General features: G+C 42.7%; 1 protein-coding gene across 2 annotated transcripts; it reads right to left on the minus strand.

The window, feature by feature from the left end:
• Positions 1–404: 404 nt before the first annotated feature.
• LOC118556423 (limb region 1 homolog-like protein) lies at positions 405–22,031 on the minus strand. 2 transcript variants are annotated; one of them, XM_036137732.1, is made up of 17 exons: positions 21,795–22,031; positions 11,868–11,952; positions 9,265–9,298; positions 8,834–8,973; positions 8,260–8,363; positions 7,175–7,298; positions 7,020–7,088; positions 6,867–6,931; positions 5,877–5,964; positions 5,708–5,794; positions 5,503–5,579; positions 5,337–5,414; positions 5,179–5,252; positions 3,999–4,089; positions 3,841–3,907; positions 2,735–2,896; positions 405–1,821 (listed from the first exon to the last, which is right to left on the minus strand). In XM_036137732.1, exons 1-17 carry the CDS (start codon positions 21,855–21,857, stop codon positions 1,736–1,738), a joined length of 1,494 nt encoding a protein of 497 aa, XP_035993625.1. In that variant the 5' UTR covers positions 21,858–22,031; the 3' UTR covers positions 405–1,735. The 2 variants fall into 2 exon arrangements, with proteins under 2 accessions (XP_035993625.1, XP_035993626.1); XM_036137733.1 differs by having other exon boundaries at positions 5,892–5,964; positions 21,795–22,030.
• Positions 22,032–23,218: the final 1,187 nt, after the last annotated feature.

Below are 23,218 nucleotides of genomic sequence, written 5' to 3' on the forward strand. Positions count from 1 at the left end.
GGAGGACGAGGAGTTAATGTGAGCCACTGTGACTCTCCTGATTTGCAGGGTTTTTATCTGGCGCTTGCATCAGAGCTGGGAAAGCCTGGGCCACGGCGGCGGCGTGGGTGGACATCGCTGACAGACGGGCCAAAATATGGCTTTCTTCTGCTGCTGATTAAAGAGGTGCAGCGAAAGGGTGGAGGGCACACACCCCCACGGCACAGGCTCACAGCGTCGATACACTTCACAAAATGTAACAGCATCAAAGACACGGCTTACAATAAAAAGGCGTCTCCGTGTGTTCCCAAAGGGACACACGAAAAAAAAAAGTTAAAAAGTCATACATTGTTTTTATTGCGGTAAGCTCATAACACTGTAAAAAACACGACACTTAAAAAAAAAAGAACAAAGTTCAGAAAATGTGAAACACCAGAGAAGTTTATAAAGTAAACAGACTTTTTTTTTTTCCTCAACTTGCAGCATCACTTTAAATATTTACAGTCACAAAACATGACGAAATGAAACCCACAAGACCCGTAAATAGAAAACAATGCACACTTCCTGTTTCTGAGAGCCAGAACGAACGACACCGGTGGGTAAAATTCGTGGCTCGTGTGCGTAAAGTTCAGATTAATCGTTAACGGAGCAGGTAGAAGTCGACAGTCTTCTATAACGAAGCCTGTCTGAGATGCACCGACCCCTGCTGGTCGAAACCGACGGCAAACAAGCTGCTGATGCAGGAGCAAAAGCAGCGACGACGCAGCCGATGGTGACATCATGCTGAGATTATGGGGTTTTGCACCAGCAAGGCAAAACCCCGGTTTGGAAAACACTGAAAGCCCTGAGGGTCAAATTGTGTTTTTTTTTTATTATTAAGAAATGTTTCTAAAAAATTCAAACATAAAAAAAAAAGTATAAGATAAACAAGAATTTGGTAAAGCAGGTTCTAACAGGACTTTTTGGTAGAGTTCCAAAGTGTGCTTATATGCAGGAAATATTGCACAATCCCACACAGGATGGTAATGATTCACAGTTTGATTGGTCAAGGCAGCAGTTCCTCACAAGGACAGTTTACATTAAAAAGGTTAAGACATTGTTTCCTCCTAAAAAAAAAAAAAAAAAAAAAAGTACAGTTCTCATCACAAGTAGGCTTACTGCCATTTAAAAATCCTCTCATGAAATGCTACTATATGCCGAGGGAAAAAAAAGCGGCATTCACTAGAACAATTCCCTGCATAACCTCTAGACGGACGTACAGCAAAGTCTCTGCATCTCAAAGAGACGTCGAGAACCGGACCCACAAAACGCCCGAAGGCCGAAGATTCACGATCTTATGACAGTTGTGCAACATGCAAGGAATCCGCTTGAGTACCAAGGAAGCGCTGCCCGGAGGAAGAGGGATTAACGACACAGCTTTAACGTGAAGTTTCACAATAATACCGGTGACTTTTTATTGTTCAGAAAGGCAGGACTCCCATTATGGCTCCATTTCTTTTTTTTTTTCTTGCCCACGATGACTTGGCTCATAGCGGCGCAGTTTCGGATCCGGACGCATTGTTCACGAAGCACGCCAACATGGGCGCACAGCAGGCGGGCTCGTCTTCGCCCGTCGCTTTTAAAGGCGGGGAGGGGAGGTCCCCGGGCTTTTCTGACAGCCGGGAGGAGGCCTGAATCGCTGGTGCACGTTCAAAGTGACTTGGCCTTTTTAAAAAAGAAGGTTAGAACAACCAGTGGCGAGGAGTGAGAAGCGAGGTCACTGGATCTTAGACAGCCCGCTGGCCAGGAGGAGCTTCAACGGGATGGTGGACCGCGACACGGTTAAAGGCAACCTGTCGAGTCCTGCGAGGAAAGAAAAGAAACCACGCTAAATTAGCAAAGCAGAACAAGAATAATAGCTGATGAGCTTAGAACAGAAGTGATTTGGGAGGCAATGGAAAACTGCAGCAGAACTGCTGTGCTGCAGAGATGCTATCTTCACCGTGAGGAAGGGGACTGCGTGCATGTGTGTGTGTGCGTGCTCTGCGTGCCTGTTTGTGTTGGGTGGAGATCTCGAGGGTGTGTGTGTGTGTGTATAATGCAAGGGGTCTAGGGCGGTGTGCCTGAAGGTCCCCAACGGACCCGACTCTCCTCTTGTCCCTTTACAATTTCCTGAAAGAATTGTATTCTTTCTATCTGAGGAAGAGCGCACAGCCCGTCGGGAAATGGGGCCAAAGGTGGGGAGCTTATGGTGCAGCTATTAAAGTGCAGCACCTAGAGTGAAGTACAGGACTACCCACCCCCCCCCCCCACTCTCTGTGCACACATACAGTTTATCCACATTTTGTCATATTAGAAGAACTAATCTTTTACCGTACTAGTTTGTAGGCGACACAGCAAACGCATCAATAATCTGATTGAACTTGACTTTGGAAAGTGCCTTGAGATGACATGTTTCATCAATTGGCGCTGTATAAATAAAATTCAATTGAAATTGAATTGAAAAAGATGGCGGCGGCAGCATCATGCTGTGGGCTTGTAGGGAGAGTGAAGCTTCATAGCGTTTAATGATGGAGCTAAACTCAGGGGAAATGATGACCCTAGAATAAAGCCAGAGCTACAGTAGTGGAGTTTGGATCAAAGCCTCAGAATATCGCAACTAAAGTCCAGATCTAAAGAGAAAATCTGATTAAATGACATTTTTTTATGTGACAAAATGTGAAAACAGTTTAAAAAAGCGGCGTAACATTAGAATGTACAGCAGACGAAGACTAACCAAAGGCACGGATGAGCTCTCTCTGCACCGCCCAGGTGACCGTCTTTGTGAGGGAGGCAGAGGTGAGACCAGCGAACAGCATGTTGTACAGGAACACAACGTAGAAGTTCCCCAGCCAGTTGTACCGCCCGAAGTCTCCCAGCAAGTCGAAGCGGGTGATCCCTGCGGGAAGGGAGCAGAGGTAGAATAAAATACTGCGCTGACATAAAAGTAAACCAAAGGAGTGGTAGGATCCCTGAAATACACGTGCCCTCTTGTGGTCACTATTAAAACTGCAAGTTAAATGAATGATCTTGAACTTCTGAAATTTGTGTTGAAATATTTATGTGTTTGAATCAAGTTGGAACTAATGTTATGGTCTTCCAACGTGGCCAAACGGACTCGGTCCTGCGTTACACAGGAAACAAATCAACTTTTCCATGGGAACAGGAGAGGAGACGCGACATAGCTCTGAAGCTGATGGCAGATTTGTTTTTTTCTAAAATGAAATTTAAAGGGCACAGAAATGTTGTTACTTTCAAAAGGGGAGCTCGGCCAAAATGTTGGAAGGCCACGACATTCAAGCATATTATATATATATATATATATATATATATATATATATATATATATATATATATATATATATATATATATATATATATATATATATATATATATATATATATATATATATATATATATATATATATATATATAAAATGGACAACACCTTCCACCCCCTGCGCCAGACTGTAGAGGAGCTGAGCAGCTCCTTTAGTGCCAGACTTAGACACCCTTTCTGTAAAAAGGAGCGCTACCGCAGATCATTCATTCCTGCTGCTACCAGATTATACAATGCTGCACTATAACTGTAATAACTAATGTACAATAATCTAATGTGCAATAATCCTGAAAGAAGTGACTTCTGCTGCTATCACCAAGTGAATATCTATCTTATATATATATATATATATATATATATATATATATATATATATATATATATATATATATATATATATATATATATATATATATATATATATATATATATATATATATATATATATATATATATATATATATATATATATATATATATACACACACACACACGTTCTTACCTAGTGTGCGTGAAAAAACGGGCAGTGCAGAGCTCAGAATCAGCAGCGAAACACAGTTTGCGATGATCTGAAAGAAGCACACGTTCTCCGTTAAACAGCCGGTAAGCAGGAAATCTCTCCGGTCTCTTAGTGTAACTCCGACACATGGAGCAGCTCACCTGTGTGAGGTTAGTGTCTTTTGCACGAGGCAGGAGGCCACAGAAGAGAGGGGAGCTGTAAAAGCCCACCACTGAGGACACCATTAGGTAGCTGTAGTTTTTGCATTAAGGACAACGGTGACAGGACGAGTAAGGCAGAGGCGCGAACCGCCCGATCGGCAGTGATGGGAACAACGGCGTTGAAATAAACGGCGTTACTAACGGCGTTACGTTTTTCAGTAACGAGTAAACTAATTACTTTGACTGTCACTATAACGCCGTTATCATTGCCGACACCTCGTTACTGCACGTTACTCAAGTCGCACAATTAACTTTTTTTTTTTTTTCACTACATGATAGGACTCGTGCGCATGTTGTCATGAAAGAAGGGAGGATGAGACAACCTCTTAGCAATTATTGGCTGATGTATAGTAACATTACGTCTTCATATTTCGTTTTTCTTGCTTTTTTATTCTTTTGTAGTTTTTCGAGGCGGGGGTTTCTTTTTGTATATCTTTGTATTTGCGTCAATATTGCATATTCTAAAAATTAAACAACAGAAATACATAAAAAATACATTGTTTATTTATTTATTTTTATAGCAAAACTGTTTCCCAGTCGTGGTTAGGGAAATAAAAATACATAAACCATTTCTTAAAGTACATAAAAAACCCAGCTATAAACACATATAGACGTATAGAAACGCATTTGATTTAGAATATTCTTCAGGTTTTTTTAAATCATTATTTGATTTGCATATGTATGTATTTTGTGCTTAATAAATGTATTTTAATAAGGTATGCCTTGGCTTTATGTGTGTTCTTTGTTCTATTCCCTGTTCGGTTTTTGTAAAAAAATAAACAGTTCGGGCGAAACGAAAAAGTAACGCAATAGTTACTTTTACTGGTAGCTAGTTACTTTTATAGTGCAGTAACTCAGTTACTTTTTGGGAGAAGTAACTAGTAACTATAACTAATTACTTTTTCAAAGTAACGTGCCCAACACTGCAGATTGGTTACATCGCTATTTGCTCGTTAAAAGAGTGAACAGTGCACACAAGTATTAAAAAAAATCTGTTTCAGTGGCAGAAACAGACACGATCAGTCAATCATCGGCCTGTTTTTATTCTACATGTTGATATGCCAGCGACATCATGCCATGGTCGATGTCCTAAAGCTTCAGGTTTCAGTCGAAAGGATACAGGATGAGGACTACTTGAACAGCAGCACCCAGTGAGCCGAACATGGAGAAGGAGGCTAGTCCCAGGTGAGGGTCCTACAACACAAACGTACTCGGTGTAAGCCGCTGAAGTTTCCACCCCCCCACAGAGAAAACCAGAACGGTTAGCGGCGCCTTCACCTCCATCCCGCGGGGCATGGCCGTGTCGTCCAGCAGCAGCTCCAACACGTTGAAGCAGACCATCAGCACGCACATCACCTGCAGGCACGAGCAGCAAAACAAGGCATCACCAAACGAGCAGCCGAAGTGGGATGTGCGACTGGTAGCATCGTCATTCTGCGCGTACCGTCAGTGCGAGGAGCATTAGCATCGCCAAAGGGTAGCCCAGGTTGCGCTGCCACGCCGACGCTTTCCTCCGCATCTCTTTGGAGGAAACAAAAAAAAAAAGGGAGGAAAGAAGAAACCGTAAAGACCGTGCCGTGTCGACGCTTCGGGGAAAAAAAAAAAAAAAAAAAAAAAAACCCCGCAAAGAGACGCTTCCTCAGTCTTACCCAGGGCGACACGTCTGCTCTGAACTGTTTGGTACTCCTTTCTCATGGCCTCCATGTTCAGCTTCACCCAGCAGGATGGACTGCCACCTCGAATCACACGTGCAAGAGGCAGGAAGTACGTGTTATAAAAAGGCGACGCATAAGAAAATCGAGGAAGAAGCGCGATCACCTTCAGGACGCTTACAATTCAGCTTCCTGCGGAGCGAATCCTCTTCGAACGCGGTGCAGCTCAGCGTGTCTTCCACGTCCTCCAGGAGCTGAAACACAGCAGCATCAGTCAGGGAGGACAATCAGTGTTAAACAATCCTGGCTAGACAATACTAGATGGACTCTCCACGGGAATTTAAGGTTACCCGCAGCATACCAAGCATCCACACATTACAACCTACTGCGGAAACTTCACTCTGTACCTCAAGCAACTCAGATTCTCTCTTACCCTAGACTCTGGGACCTTCATCTCCAAATGACGTGAACAACTTAATTTTAATCTGAAAAGAGGACTTTTGACCACTCAGTGGTCCAGTCCTTTTCCTCATTAACCCAGGTGAGATGCTTCTGCTATCATCGCTGTGTCAGGAGTGGCTTAAAACAAGGAATGTGACAGTTGTAGCTCAAATCCTGAATATGTCTCTGTGTGTGGCTCCTAAACCACAGGCTGTTAATCTCACCCAAAGCCTTGAATGAGCTTTGCTTCACAAACATCTCATGGGTGAAGTTATCCAAGCTCTTTGTGCGGCTTTTCTCCCACACTTTTTCCTTCCACTCAACTTTCCAGCAACATGCTTGGATACAGCCAGCCTCTTTGTTGTGATTGTGTAGCTCTGATACAACATTTCTGAGTTAAAAATACTACTTCTAATTGGTGTTCTGTCACATTTAAATTTTTTTGATTTTTTTTTTTGTACTTGTGTTATACATTTGTATAACAACTTCACAGAGCAGCAGCTAAAGAACTCAGAAATCTAAACAAATACAGTCAAAAAGATTGTTTTTAGCTGAGCATCCCATCTACTTCTCTTCCTGCGAAAACTGAGAGCAAACAAGTAGGACTTCAAAAATGATGCATACTGCAAAACCTGCTTTCTGTACACATTTTTGTTCTCTTTTGTGAAGACACAACCATTAGGAACCTAGACAGAGCCTAGTTATGTAGACTTACCCGAGGTTTGACCAGCAGGCTGCCGGTAACACTGAACATTCGAGACAACCCAAACGGGGTGCACACTGAAAAGCAAGGACACAAACTTAATCCACAAGGGTGATCAAAACTCGGTCTTTACAAGTCGCACATTTGTGATCCATTTATACTAACGCAAAAGCAGCAGCACTCCGAACAGAGAGATCCCCGAGTACAGGTATGGCAGGTAATACTCCCACAGGTCTGCAGGGTAAAAAAGGAGAATAATAACTAGCAACGCTGCCAGTGCTGTCCACAAAGAGTACCAGGGTATGATGAGAGTGACTCACCGTAGAGGCTCTTTCTGGCGATGTTGTCATGGAGGAGGGCTGATGCCACCCACACAATGCCCAGCACAAGGAGCGCCAACAGGATCAGCAGGACAACAGCTTCGTAAACCCGCGCCATTACTCCCTTCACAGAGACAAAAGCTGTTTGTTAATCAGGTGAAGTAAACAAAATAATAGATCCCTTAAGCATTTGACATGTAACAATTACATAGTCTGTCAGATTCAGCTTTCCAGTGTTCTCAGAGAGCAAGGAAAGAAAGACCAAGGTGAAGGAAGGAAGACTAAGAAAGGAGGGAAGGAAGACATCACTAAAGAAGAGAGGACTTAGGGTAGGTGGAAGGGCACAACAAAAAAAATGAAAGAGCCTGAAAGAAAGAAGGTTGGGCACAGGAAAGGAGAGAGAGGAGGTAGGACACCAGAAAGGAGACAAGGAAGGGAGGTAGAGCACAAGAAAAGAGACAAGGAAGTAAAGTAGGGCACAAGAAAGGAGACAAGGAAGGGAGATAGGGAACAGGAAAGGAAAGAGAGGAGGTAGGGCACCAGAAAGGGACAAGGAAGGGAGGTAGGACACAGGAAAGGAGACAAGGAAGGAAGGTAGGGCACAAGAAAGGAGACAAGGAAGGAAGGTAGGGCACAAGAAAGGAGACAAGGAAGGAAGGTAGGGTACAAGAAAGGAGAGAGAGGAGGTAGGACACAAGAAAGGAGAGAGAGGAGGTAGGACACAAGAAAGGAGAGAGGAGCTAGCCTAGGACACAAGAAATGAGACATGGAAGGGAGGTAGGGCACAAGAAAGGAGACAAGGAAGGAAGTAGGACACAAGAAAGGAGAGAGGGGAAGTAGGACACAAGAAAGGAGAGAGGGGACGTAGGACACAAGAAAGGAGAGAGGGGACGTAGGACACAAGAAAGGAGAGAGGGGACGTAGGACACAAGAAAGGAGATAAGGAAGAGAGGTAGGACACAAGACAGGATACAAGGAAGGGAGTTACGACAAAGGAAAGGACACAGGGAAGGGAGGTAGGCCATAAGAAAGGAGAGGAGAAAGGGAGGAAACAAGGAAACAAAGAAAAAAAAAAGACCTAATACCTTTTTGGATCCAGCAAATCCCTCTGACTCAGTGAAGAAATATGCAAAAGGCATGAGGAAGACGAGGGACAGGTTGGAGAACAAAAACACTACGTTCCATAACCCTGCCAAGAGAAATAGATGATTGTTAAACATCGTGTGTGTGTGTGTGTGTGTGTGTGTGTGTGTGTGTGTGTTAGCCTTCATTTTAGATAAAGATTCTGATAAAACCCTGTAGTAGTACCCACCAACAACCACCGTGTGGCACTGTACTGTCAAACACTGCAGCATGCCAAGGATGCTCATATTATCACGTCCAGTAAAAAAAGCAATGTGGATCATTCAAAACATAATTCCAGCAAAGAAACAACAGCAAGAAATGCACAGCACACTTTGCCTCTACGCAACGGCTCAGCTGTGCACCCTGTAAGGTCAAAGCCGTTCTGTCCATCCCAATTATCGGTTTGGACACAGGCCAGCGCCGTATCGATCTGGACGTTATCACCCGCGCTGCAACGCACGGCGACGCCGGACCGCTCTTAACGGAAGCCGTTACTCTCAGCGGCACGGACGGATAAAAACCAGTGAGGTGTACCGTGGATGAGGGATCCGTTGAGCCACTGCATGTAGTAGCTGTGCGGGAAGGTGAGCAGCACCTCGTTTGACAGGATGGAGATGGGCAGAAGCAGCACAGCGCACGCGGCGACAGACAGCGTGAACGTGCACAACCAGAGCCTGGGAGGAGGAACAATAAGACAAGTCATGTGCGTTTGTGTTTGGCCCCAGCCGAGCACATCAGTCTCTGCAAAGCCAAAGCCGGACGCACAAAGACGGCTCCAGCATGAAGGTGCAAAGTACAGCGTGACAATGAAGTGAGATATTCTCTGCCAACAGCACACAGGCGACTACATAACAGGGCAATAAATCAAAAGCAAGACCTCTGGTCACTAATCATGTGCCATTGACTAGTATCTGCGTAATCTGCCTAAACGGTCGACCGGTTAATCATCACAGGTCTGGACTTACGCAATTTTGTTGACGGTGGCATCTTCGATGTCGTCTGAAAGAACAGGAGAAAAAAAACAAATCAACATTTCTTTTTGCAAAACATTTTTTTTGTCTAATCCGACCATATAAACTAGAAGTTTGGATAAAACACATGTAAATGTGTTTTTTTTCTTTCTTTTTTTTTATATAATGGGTAAAACAGAAATGCCTGGAGCAGGGTGTGAGTGCGCTGCATACAAAACGCTGAAGAAAGCAAACCTCTCCGTGAGCGGAGAGAGGGGCGTGAGCAGGGGTCAGGCCTGCTCAGAACATTTTGTTCTCTCTGGACCGAGACTCCCGTCAAAACCAAAGTATAGAAGAGAATATGAGTACGACCGTCACGGCCAAAAGGTTTCAAACTGACAGGGGTCGCATCTTTTAAGAATCCTACTGCTCTGCTTTTTATGGCGGCAGTTTGCAGCGTCGAGTCTTGGCTGCTGTTAGGAATGATGCTGTGAAATGCTGGACTTCCACAAAATGACTGTTTTATCTCCTTTATCGTAGCTCAAATGTCATTTTCTGAGGACAGGAAAGCAGATATAGAAAGGGAGCGGTGCCGGAAATCATTTCTCTTTTGGTAGCCTCCAAAACGGCATGTCCTGTCATCATTTGGCGCCCTAAAGGCTTCCAATACCAGAAGATTTCTGCCACGTAGAATGGACTCAAATAAACCGACAACAGAACCGTGTAGAACTTTGAGGAGAGACGTTAAGCTGCTGAGAATAAGATCCGGCGTGCTGCATCTCACCTAAAGGGACTAACCTAAGGGATTAGGTCGCCGCCAGTGCAGAGTTTGCTCTGGAATGGCAGCAGGCAGGCTTGAGTGCTGCTGTCTGCTCGCACGGTGAGGCGCAGACTCATAATTAGACTGCAGAGAGCAGATCAAGCTGCCTATATAGACCGTTTGAGCCATCTGGATAAAAAAGGATGCGGTAGATGAATGATACCACGAGTACAGAGTAATTCTGACTGCGAACCAGCCTTTCTCTCCAAGGGGCTCACCGACAGTCTTACCTAAAAAGACCGCCATGATTAACCAGAGGACTCGAAACTTCACCAAACAATTCAGGATTGGTCCAAAAAGCCAGAAATTAAAACCCCGAAGTTCCAGACCTGCGGCCAGAAAGCTCCCCCAATCTTAAGCCAATCAGGTCGGCTCTTGTCTTACCAAGGATTTCCCCCTCTCATCGAAGCAGACGAGCTCCAGCAGGAGAAGGCTAAACCCGGTGCCAGGCAACCGGTTCTGTACGGTCCTATGAATCGGTTCACAGCATACCCATCTTCTGAAGGCTACCTCCAGCAGGATAACGCGCCACGCCACAAAGCTCAGATCATCTCAGAAAGATGTTTTGGACATAGCCATGAATACCCTGCGCTTCAATGTGCACCCGAAGAATCTGTGCCCACCGCGCCAATACTGACCAAAATTAAAAGGCAGTCCTGGTAGCAACATGATACCAGCCGAGTGTATCTAATAAAGGTAGCCAGCCAGTATCTCACATAAAGCCTCGCATAAGTAAATTACTTAAAACGGGCGAAAAGATCTTATAAACACTGACGCGGTGAAGTTTGGGAAAAACATTCTGTCAGCTATAAACTTTTGGCCAATGCTGCAAAAAAAAAAGCAAGCAATGAAAAAAAGAGAATTAACAGCTTTTCACTGCTCTAAGCACCTGAAAGGGATGTACTAATAAGTACTGTTCTTAGTCAGGTATTCAATAATAATAGGTCCTTTGTGGCGGCGCTGTCCCTGCTGCTACGTTCCAAAGAAAAGCCTAAGGAGCAAGAACCAGTTCTGGATGTCACAAACGCAACTGTCGTGTAGCTGCGGGGCACAACCGTGCTCTGCAGCAGGGGGGGAGGCTGAACTGCAAGGGCGTGCGCGACAAGCGTGCACAAACACATGAGCGTCTACGAGGCCGCAGCGGGACGATGAAATCCCCACATCTGCTTCCAATAGACTCACATTTTATTGGATGCAGCCCGGTTTAATCGGCCCGGTCACACGACGCGTCTGAACACAAATGTCAATATCCTGACCAAAACACACACACACACCCAACAATATTCCTGTTGTCAGCCTCACAGTAACAACATATGTGCCCGTCAGAGTCTAAGTTCCAACTCTGCCGTTTATCTCGTAGCGTTTTTTCACCGCTCCCCTGCTTTTTAACGCGCTCGGTGCACATTAAGCAACGTCTCCGCTTTATCTCCAGGCTTTTCAAATCAAAGTCTGAGAGTCTGACGTAATAAAAAAAAGGAGCCTTCGTCACAGGAGCACACCTATTCTCAGTGTGTGCATGTGCATGCAGTTCGAAAGAAAACGAATGAGGAAAACCTAAAATACAAAATAAAATAAAATAAAAGCAAAACACAGGAAACTTCTCGGTAGGGTTTATGCGAGCCTTAAAAAACGTGCTGCCAACAGTGGAGAGACATTCCAAAACTTTAATGTAATCAGCTGGCTCGTCAGCATCGGCAGCGTCCCTTAAGGCTGTTCCCAGTGAGCTGCTGAGTGAGCGCTCTCTAACAGAGCACCTCCTGATGTCCTCATTCACACCGAGGAACCGCAACAAACTCACCCGTGACAAACTCCGCAGCCTTTTTGAAGTGTGTGAGGACCAGGTAGCACACCATGTACAGGCACGTAAACAGGAGGACACAGATCTGCGCGGGAGGGACAAAAAGGAGTTTTGTCATTTCTGCACACATTTACAAAGTTGAGAAAACATAACCCCCCCCAATAATCTGTCAGAACTAGGGATGCACGACACAGCGGCATTAACATCGGTATCGGCCGCTGTTGACAATTTTTTTTCACATATCAGTATCGGTGCGATAAGTAAAACTGGGCCGACACAAAGAACCTTTGTTTATTTTCATCTAGTTGCCTTTTATTTCAAAAACTGGAGTGGGTTGGTCATACATGTATACACATATTGGTAAATATTGTTATTGGACATAACCGCAATATTAATATCTGATTTTGATATCGCCGCAAATTTTCATATCAGTGGATCCTTAGTCAAAACTGCCGCTGTTTAACACATGTAACCTGTTTTTTTAAACATATTTAGTAGTGTTGCACCGATACCGATACCAGTATCGGACGGGGCCCCGATCCAGCACTAAAGTGGTGGTATCGGTATCGACGAGTACCAACAAATAGGGCACCGATACCATTTTGATGTTTGTATGTCACTTGAACGCAGCCTTCTCTCTCTTGACTAGTATTGTACATGTTATATAAGTTCATGAAAGTTGCACTATTTTGGCATTTGAGAGCCAAAACTCAGGGTTTAAAAGAGATTATTCAATTATTAATGTAATTTTACTGTCTTACTGTTGCACTACTATTATACATGTTATAATTTCATGACTGTTAACTATTTTGGCCTTCGAGAGCCAAAAGTTTATTCAACTATTGTCACCCATTCCAGGTAGGCAATAAAAAGTTCTACTACCATAAGTAGTATACAGTTCTTCATATATATATATATATACACACACACACACATCAATTTCAAACAGATGGTATCGATATCGGCCAATACTGCACAGCCAGGTATCGGGGCCAAAAAATGGCATCGGCGCAACACTAATATTTAGTTTGGCTCAGGCCCCTAAAGGCAGACGTAAAGCACCAGACAGGGAAAATGAAAACAAGAGGCATGGTCTCAAAAGCTAAAAAAACAAAAAACAAAACATGAACAGTGTTGTCTAAGATATTAAGACAGATGGAGTCCAAAGACCGCCTGCTTCACTCAAAGGGAACGGAGGTCCCAATGCTCAAAAGTGATAGTTCCCCTTTGTTTAGATGGACTGGAGGGGGTGGGGGAGTTGGGGATAGACAGTTTAAAACCAGTGAGGATCACTGCGCCCCACCCCGCTCTGCAGACGCTAAAGGTCATCAACTAATGCCACATTCATTCAAATATAGGTTAAACCACTAATCTGTCGTCTGGCTAGGCTCTAAGCATGTTTTAAACACCAGGGTCTGCCCAACTATTCAGATGTGCGCGCAATGTTTCAATGTTATACAAGTTATAAGAAAACAAAGCAACCCAGTACTTTTTAATCTCAATCTTACTAAGGACTCCCAAACCTTTTATAGTGACAGAATAATCATAAAAGAGGTTGTTGATCCACAACTATCAACTGACCACACAAGAATTATTAGCAAATCCATCAACTCGCATTGTTTGCATCTGACACATTTTCCTATTTTTGACCCCCAGCATTGGGAACCATCAGTCGAATCTATGTAGAAACACGCCGAACAAATAAAAAAAAAAAAGGATGTAATGTTTCAACCAGGTTCCATTTAGGAGCAAAACTTGCAGAGCAGGCTCTGCATGTTGGTCCCTCTGGTAACAGCAGCAACAAACACACACTCCCCTGGGTTAGATAAGCTGCTGCAGAATAAATGTGACAAATAAAGCCAAGATGGCTGCCCTAACCTTACACTCAGGATATACACTAACCAGTAATCTTACATGGTGCACATTGCTATCTTGGGGATGGACCAGTTTTTGCCTTCAAGAACGGCCTTAATCTGCTGTGAAAAAGCCAACGAGGAGTCGGAAAGATTCCTCCCTAAATTGTGATCCCATCAACGTGAATGCTTCACGCAATGGTTAAAGGTTTTATCAGCTGGGAATGTCACATTCCAACACATTCACCAAATCTATTGGACTTAGATTTGGTGAATGTGGAGGTCATTGGAGTGCAGTAAACTGTTTAGGACACTGTTTTATTCTGCTGGAAGTAGACAGACCAAGATCCCAGGCCATTACACCAGCAGCCTGAAACGTTTCATTATTTTCCTAAAATTCTGACCCCACGACCTGAATGTTGGAGCAGAGATTGAGATTCTTAGCTGATCGTAGGGCCACCCGTTGTGATCTTCTGCGGCTGTAGTCCATCTGCTTCGAGCTTTAATGCACGTTGAGAGATCGTATTCAATGTACCTTGCTTGTAACAAGAGGTTATTCGCACCACTGTTATCTATCATTTCAAACCAGTCGGCTCATTCTTCACTGACATAAACAAGGCTTAGCCGTCCGCACCACCGTCACTCACCGGATGTTTTCTCAGTTTCAGACCATCCTCTAATCCTAAAACTTGGTTGTGGTGACACCTAAGGCAAACCAAGCAGATCAGGAGTTTCTGAAATACTCTCACCAGACAGGCGCCAATACTTACACCACGATCAAACTCACTAAAATCTAGTTTCTTCTTCATTCTGATGCTCCTATAGAAACTTCTGTAAGTTGTCTTGGCCACACAAAGAGACCCAAATGTATTTAATTGGTGCCACTGGGATTTTTGCCCATTCCTCAGGGCTAAACTGCTCTGGCTCCTTTATGTTGAATGGTTTTAGCTTGTTAACAGTGATCTTCAAGTCTAACCACAGATTCTCTTTTCCCAGTCCCTGCTGCTGAAAAATATCACCACAGTAGGATGCTGCCGCCCCTATAGTTCACTGTGGGGATGGTGTTCTTGGGGTGATTGGAGCCCATACTATTTTCTTTGGTGGCCGAAAAGCTGATTTTGAGTCTCATCTGACTAGGGCCCCTTTTCCATAGGTTAATGGAGTTACCTACACATGTTTTAGTGAATTTGAAATATCACTTCTTATTTTTAACACCAAGTAATGGCTTTACACTGCAAAAAGGTAACTAAAGGTAAGTACATTTTTCTTGAAATAAGTGCATTTTTTCTTGATTTGAGCAGGAAAATAAGATTATTTGCCAATGGAATAAGATTTTTGCACTTAAAGTAGGGACAATTCATCTCCATCATGATTTTTCAAGTACAGAATATCTAATTATCTTATTTTAGGGCTAGAACTACTAATCCCATTGGCAAATAGTTTTATTTACTTGTTCCAATCAATGAAAAATAGACTAATTTCAAGAAAGTTTTACTTACTTTTAGTTCCCCTTTTGCAGTGTATCCTGGCCACCATTCCCTAACCCAACTCTATGGAGACTATGACTTATTGTGGTGGTATTGACAGGTAGTTCACTCTCTGCTGTGGAGCTCCATAGCTCCTTCAGAGTGAGCTCTGGTCTCTGTGCTGCCTCTCTAATTACCAGTAATGCCCCCCCCCCCCCCCCCCCCCCCCCCGGTCTGTGGGTTTTGGTGGGTGGCCGTCTCTTGGCAGATTTGTTGTGGTACCATGTGCTTTTCATTTGAAGATGATGGATTTGATGATTCTCCAGGTGAACATTAAAGAGTTGAATATTTTTCATAACCCCACCCTGACTTGTACTTCTCAACAACTCTCCCTGACTTGTTTGGAGAGCTCCTTGGTCTTCATGGTACGATGCGTCTTACTTACTGGTGCTGCAGCCTCTGGGGCATTTCAGAAAAGGTGTTTCTATACTGACAGATTATGTTACCCTTAAATTTCACTAAACCTGGGACTTTTGAAGGCAACTGATGAAACCAGACCTTCATAGCAAGGGGGGTAGATACACATGCACATGGTAATTTTCAGTTTTTTAATTTCTTTTTAAGCATTTAAATGGCAGGTTGGAATGTAAAAAAAAAAAAGCCAAGGGGGGTGAAAATATTTGGCACTGTACAAACTGCATGCCAACAACAAAGCACGCAATACAGCAACTAATCTGCTCGGCCTGCAAATTGTTGAACAATGCAGTCTAATTTGGCAAGAGGCTAATCCAACAAAAGGAAAAGCAGGGAACAAAGGATGGGTATTGGGTTAGAAATAAGATGTGAGCTAGAATAACACCCTTTTAGCCCATGTTGGTAAGAACACGCGTCTTTCTATGGCGTAGAGACACAAGCCGCTGTTAGGAGAGGGGGCGGGGAGTACACGACAAATTTGAACTTTACAGATGAACTTTCACATTTTGTTCTGATGCACGAGAAGACTTCGAAAAATATTGGAATATTTTAATGGAATCTCACCAACTACAACTCATCTGGCACTTAAACACGTCATGGCTCACAGATAAGATAAAACTGAAATGATTCGAGAACTAAACCGTTTAGAGAATGTTAAATATTTAGGATTTACTGCACACCTTTTCCCATTTAGAACAAACTTTCAGTTTATTTAACCATTTCTGGTCTTTTCAAAAAACTGAAACATGTAAGAGATTAAAACATTTAGGATTTAAAAGCACTGGTCTGAAGTTGCTCATATCTGTGGAGATGAACTTTGCCTTTAAACTGATGTGAGAAAAGCAGCAGCAGTGCGATCATATTATTCTTTTAGCTACTTTGCCTTTCACATTTCCTGACTACTGTACTCGTATTATCTCTCTACAACAGGTTGCTTCATGAAGTACGGTTTCATGCAATGGTTTTACACAGCCTGGACAAATCACTCCAGGCTGTGTAACTAACCGCACCAGTGGTCTCCGACAGACCACGACCCCTTCATGATGAATACAGGTACAGGATCTACCTCGCATGCTTTTGAAACTAATAAAACTATTTGTTAATGGAAAAACAAGGATAAGTTAGGATCAAACTTGGAAATTGTCAAACCTCAGAAAAACTGTCAAATGAGACTAGCATACCACTGATGGAGCTGTCTGGAAGCCCTGAGCATGCATCTTAACTAAACCGCGTTTTAAAAAATGCTTCGTCACACATTGTTATAAAAGTTGTCACCTGCTGGTGAAATTTGACATTTTTAGTAGCAGTGCAAAGAGATATTGGCTGACGATGACAGCAGGACAAATTTCCGCCCGACTAGCCCCAACAGGTGGACTGCTAGCCAGAAACTAAAAATCTAATCTTTCCGATCAGCAAATGCATCATAGCTAAACGCTATGATGTTACTCTGACAACAACACAGTTTGATGGGGAAATTGCTGATGTGGTAAGAAAGTTGGATATTGCATTTTAGGTATCAGGGAAGTGTTTAAAATAAGAGGTTGGGGCGAAGCTCCAACGCGGTAGGGAGCTATTCATGAGGAAATGGTTTTTACTCCGTGGGAAGGTGGTTGCTGTACTTTGGCGGGTGATGTTTGTTTCACCTCCTCCTGACTTAAGTAGACGATAGGAAAGCTGAACGTGTCAAAGCAATGCTACTCTGTTTTATTCTCTGTTTCAACCTCTGTCTGTTAGGAATAGGGTGATAGTTGGACATTTTTTTTCCTTTTTAGAAATCTAAATTATTCCCATCTGGATTCTCAAAGGAATACACACAGATATATTTAATAGGCAATGCAAATTGTGCTAATTGCCAATATCAGATGCTAAAGATTTTGGTTCTGCTTTTATTAGAATTCAGTAGGGTTGGGAATTGATAAGACTTTCACGATTCCGATTCCCTTATCGATTCTGTGAAACGATTCGATTCCCTTACCGATTCTGTGAAATGATTCGATTCCCTTATCGATTCTCTTATCGATTCCAATTTGGGCGAATTTTTTTAACCTCTTAAAAATAGACATGGTATTAAGCATTTAAATTTAAATTAAAATGAATTTCACATTTTAAAGACATAAAAAGACAACAAATAAGCATTAAAGTACGGTTTATGGGTTGGGTTATGCAATGTTATAAGATGAGTATAAAACTCATCTTTAGAACCAATCTCTCAAAATAATGATCTGCACCGGCTAATCTACTTTCAGCCGTTATCATCAGTTATTGCATCGTAAACTGCAGAAAATACGGTCAGATCGGCTCCTTCTGAGTTTACTCTGCCCCTGTCAGGATGAGCTGCAGCGCGTTATGAGGCGGAGGGATATTTCAGCCTCACTTAGTATGGAGCCCAAACAATCGACTTCACTTTCAGAAACAAGCCCAAAAAACTGCAACCAGCAACTCATGAAATTTACAAGCGACTTTAGAAAAAAGAAGACTAAAGTTGCATGAAATAAGTGGGATTCGCAATAGTGAGCATTATATCAAAGTGCGTCATATCACTCCGCCGCTCTGGTCAGGAAACAAATGTCCCGGCAAATTCTACATTATAAAAAAGAAAAACCTACGGAAAAGTCTCACTCTCACATCACCTTGAAGACATTCTTCTTTGAAATGTTGGCTACAGACGACGTTTTTTCTCTCTGGCCAGAAGCACGATGGCAAGTTGGTAATCCAACAAAAGAGCCCGTGGTGGATTATAAATTGGAAAGGAAAACTAATGTTTTTTCCACTTTTACCCGATGTATTGGAACATCCAACGGCCATGCACGTGGGCATTGTTGCTTCAACAATAGCTCTTGCGAATTTCAATGGTCTGGAAATTCAAAATAATTGTTGTTGTAGAGCGCAGCGCCTTACCGCGACATTACGTCACAGGATGTGATGTCGGGCCAATAATGGCCGCCCCCATACACAGTGATCGAGACGACAATTTATGCTTTTATTTTGTTATTCATTAAATCACCACGAACGTATTAGTTTTAGGTATAGCTAATGATCCACTGATTTTTTCCTTGTTGACCGGACTTTCGATCGCTTTACCCGATGGGGCGCCATTTTTTTTTGTTTTGCTCTTCTAGACTTACGCCCGGTCACGTCGTACTTGCTTACGGAATGTCCTGTGCGTGTAACTCGCATAAAAAAAAAAAAAAACGTGACGCGAGTCGTGCTGCCCGGCTCTGGTGCTGCCTGAAATCGATTAGAGAATTGTTAAGCGAGCTGCCAAACGGAGCCATGGAGTTGGAAAACACGGAACCGGTTCTGAACAGGAATTCAGCTACATTTGGTAAGCCATAAACTCCACAGTCTCCATATCTCTTCTCCTCTTATCCACCTTGTAAACAAACTTTTTTAGCAACAGACTTCAGACTGTCAGATTCCACTCTACCACATCTCCTTTCATCGTCATCAATACCGGTGCACCACAAGTCTGGGCTCTAAGTCACCACCATTTTATCCTTAATCCAGCTAAAACCACCCTAGGATTAACACCCTTTTATACAAGATGTTTTTTTTTCCGCCATGTCAGTTATGCATAAATTTGCCAGCTGTTGTTGGCCCGAATGATTTACAACGACACAGCGAAGACACATATTTGGCAGCAACAAAAGTTTCCCAAGGATTTAAAACGAAATCTTAACCTGAACACTGGTATGCAGCTTTCATTATGGGCAGCTTATTGGGCGGTAATGTTACATTTCAACAGGATGTAATCATCAAAGCTGTGACGGTCACAGGCATATGTCAAAAAGGTCAAAATCATTTAAATGAACATTTCAGCAGCTACTAATGATGCAGTAGAACTATAACGTTGTTGATTTTTAAAGTGGACTGAATATGTCAGGCTTGCTGTTTGTTTGTTTGGACTATTACACTTTTTAAAGATGCTTAGTGTTACTTTCAGAGAAAAAAAAAGATGCAAAGAAAATCTGACTAAAATCCGAAACCATCAAAAACATAAAATGTATTGACAAATACTTTTACTGAGATATTACATTGCTGAAGAAGCTAAAGAAAATAAGAAACACTTCAACTGCTCTCCACTATTGAGAATGGTCGAATCTTTATTTGACTTTATCTGAGTGATTTCTACTTCGCCAGGAAAGTGCAAATCTTGGCTAACATCCAAACCAATAAAACCTAGCTTTGCTATTGCGAGTATCTCAACGTTAGCTTGTCTCTCATAGACCGGGCTTAATGCCGTTAGGTGCTGGGGGAGCTGACCGTCATGAGAGGGAGAGAGCGGTCAGGAGGTGGTGAGCTAGACACTTAAGGCTCGCCAGCAGCTAATAGCATTAGGTCCTGAGGGGAAAGGGTCACTGACAAACAAGGACAAAAGCCCAGCGTGAAGCCGAAGCAGCAAACAGAGAGGCGCCTAACAACGGAGCACACACACTACAGACATGGGCTGCCTCGTCACACGTCACTTTACAGCAATCTTTGCATTTTATGCGCAAATGTCCCAAATCCCCTTTAGAATGCAAATACCTCGGGCCGTTCACGGCAAAGCCCGAAAAAACCCAAGAGAGTTTGAGGTTCATGTTTTTAGCGAAGGATTTAAAAAAAAACAAAAAAAAAACAACACCTCACGCTTGTCTGAACTTATCCTGCCTTTGGTGTATTTATTATGATGAGCAGATACTCGCCAATCTGGCTTTCAACTTCTCCATTAGGTCCAACCTAACAATTCTGACTTTTTCTTGGAATGGGGTACAAAATTAGCCTAGTTTATAAATCAAGACATGAAACAGTTTTCTTTTTTTTATACTAAGAATTAGTTTTAGTGCACGCTTTTTTAATTTTGTGATGACGATTGCGATTTGATGTATGTGCTGTGCAGCTTTAGTTCAACACCACCCCCCAAAAAAAAAAAAAAATGACATTGTCTGATAAGTGGAATCGGACGGTTCTGAGCTTGACCGGTTGGCGTGAAGTTAAAACGCCCGATGTTTTGATTCATGAATGTAAGTTAAATACCAACAACAGTCTTTTGATCGCTGAACTTTTTGCTTGACGCTGCTCTGTTTTACCTTTTTGAACCGTCAACCTCGGTCTCTTACAGGGCATGCTAGATTTGGACGCTAAGAAAACTTTACCCAAAAAAAACTTTACCCAATCATGCTGATTGGTAATTTAAGATGCTAAAACGTACACCCTAAATCATTTTGTTTACATTGTAAATTAGCATTAATGCCTTACACACTGAAACATTTGCCTCTGTCTGATATTAATAATGAATGACGGACAACAGCAGGAATATTTTCAATGCTGTTCATAAACAGAAAATGCTAAAACCACAGAATGCTTAGGAGAAACAAATCTCTGATCAATGTATCTCTATGCATCACTCTGAATCAGTCTGATCAACTAATATCTCAGCAGTGATGTAAACAGAATGAGACTATTTAAAATTAGCAACACTGGATGCTTCAGTGGGGTTTTCCCCCCAGCTTTGAATTATGCACATTTCTCAGGATAAGCACCCAGTTGTCACACATGTAATTAATCAGTCCATGCATACAAAAAAAAAAAAAAACACGATTTGCTTCCATTTAAACTTTTTCTGGACTGCAACTGCGTGGGTTTTGGTCATCCTGCTGTGGGCTGCAAAGCTCTCTGCCTGTCTGAAATGGGCAAACCTAAACAAAAAGTTCAACATCCTCCTCAGGAATGAACCGGTGGTGAATCAAGAACATCTTAGCTGTCAGGAAGGAGGCTGCCGTGTGTTTTATTCAGGGTTAAAGTTCCCTGCCTCGCTGTAACGGAGCAGCTCAGGCTGCAAAGTCTGAAGTTCAGCGTGACGCGTGGTTCTCAACAACAAAGCCGAGTCAGGCAGCACAGTTACACTGAATTATACAGAAAGCGGTGCTAAAATAGACATTCAACACTACCGTGGCTGCATTTGATTTGTAATAATTTAGAACGGACAAGCAAAGATTAAAAAAAAAAAAAAAAAAAAAATCACTTAAACAAAAGTAGTTTACAGAGGTAAACAAAAAAAAGTGACTTTTTGCACGCAAAAAACGCAGCATGCCGTGTTGTGCGTGACAACAGACCCCGTGGCTTGCTTCACTTTTAGCCCCAGCTTTACTTACTATCGCCTCCCGGACGCGGTTGTGGAAAAGCTGCTCTCTAATCGACACTTCGTCCGTTTCCATCCTTTACAAACCATGCCGGTATGCTCGGCCCTGAAGGCGCTGAGAGGGCCGGTTTTATCTAAGAAAGTTTAACCGGGCGCATCTCCACAGACCGGCAGCGGATGTGTCGCTTGGCTAGCAGCAGCAGCAGCAGCAGCAGCGGGACAGGCTGAGTTTAAAAAGCGGCTGCTGCTCCTCCTGCCACCCTGATCAAAACCAGGCGGGGCGGGGCTATCAGGGGGCGGGGCCTAACACCAGAACGCAGGTAGCTGATTGGTCCATGTAGTTGTCAATCACAACTAAGCCTAAACTACTTTACAGATCAAATATTATCGCTGACAAGCAAAGAATGAGCGCATGTCTGTTTGTAAGATGATGTTTGTCTTAAAAAGCACTAATTTATGAATCATAATTACTTACACCATCGTAATTAAAAGAAGCAGTCCGTTTGATATTCCTCAGATTTGGTATTTTTGACACCCAGTGTGATATTTTTTACAGCTACCTTGAGAGAAAACATTAACCATGTCATCACACTACAAAAAGGGAACTAAAAGTAGGTAAAATTTTCTTGAAATTAGTGTATTTTCCTTGATTTGAGCAGCTAAACAAGACTATTTGCCAATGGAACTAGTATTTTTACCTCTAAAATATGATAATTAGATAACCCGCTCTTGAAATAAGATGATGGAGATGAATTGTTCTTATTTTAAGTGCAAAAATCTTATCCCATTGGCAAATAGTCTTATTTACCTGCTCAAATCAAGGAAAATATACTAATTTCAAGAAAATATTACTTACTTTTAGTTCCCTTTTTGCAGTGCACTTACATCCGCCCATCCCTGCATTTTCTACATCCGCTTGTCCACAGGATAAGGAGGGGGAGCTGGTACCACAGTGGTCGTTGAGCGAGGGTGGGGGATGGGGCGGACGCACACATTCACACCTAAGGGCATTTAATTTTACAGTCATGTTTTTGGACTATGGGAGGAAGCCAGATTACATGAGAACCCGCACACACGGCTGGGGGGAACATGCACACTCCATGCAGAAAGATTAATAACAATCTTATAATAATAATATTCCATTATTAACATACTGATAAACAAGCCTGCTTGAATTCTAGGAACTGTTCTGGAGCCTCTGAACAGAACATAACAACAGCATGAGCATCCTCTTCACAACTCAACAAATGCAGTTACACCCAATTGAAGGCCTTTCTGGTTGCAGGGGAGAAAACCAGTGGCATGTCAATTATTGTGGTGCTACTAGTCACAACACACACTAAGTTTCTCATGTTTCTCATCAAACACTATAGAAACGTGTTCTAAAATAGACGTTGCATAATACTATGGGTTCCACGGGTTTAAGAAGATCCAAAT

This window comes from Fundulus heteroclitus, chromosome 1 (assembly GCF_011125445.2).
Source record: "Fundulus heteroclitus isolate FHET01 chromosome 1, MU-UCD_Fhet_4.1, whole genome shotgun sequence".
Classification (NCBI taxonomy): domain Eukaryota; kingdom Metazoa; phylum Chordata; class Actinopteri; order Cyprinodontiformes; family Fundulidae; genus Fundulus; species Fundulus heteroclitus.

Excerpts from the sequence above, each read along its gene's own strand:
- LOC118556423 (XM_036137732.1), bottom strand. The coding sequence starts at position 21,857 with ATGGAAACGGACGAAGTGTCGATTAGAGAGCAGCTTTTCCACAACCGC. Across the intron at positions 5,580-5,707 it reads GAGCAGACGTGTCGCCCTGG|AGATGCGGAGGAAAGCGTCG; the intron begins GTAAGACTGAGG and ends TTTCCTCCAAAG. Across the intron at positions 5,415-5,502 it reads TAATGCTCCTCGCACTGACG|GTGATGTGCGTGCTGATGGT; the intron begins GTACGCGCAGAA and ends TCGTGCCTGCAG.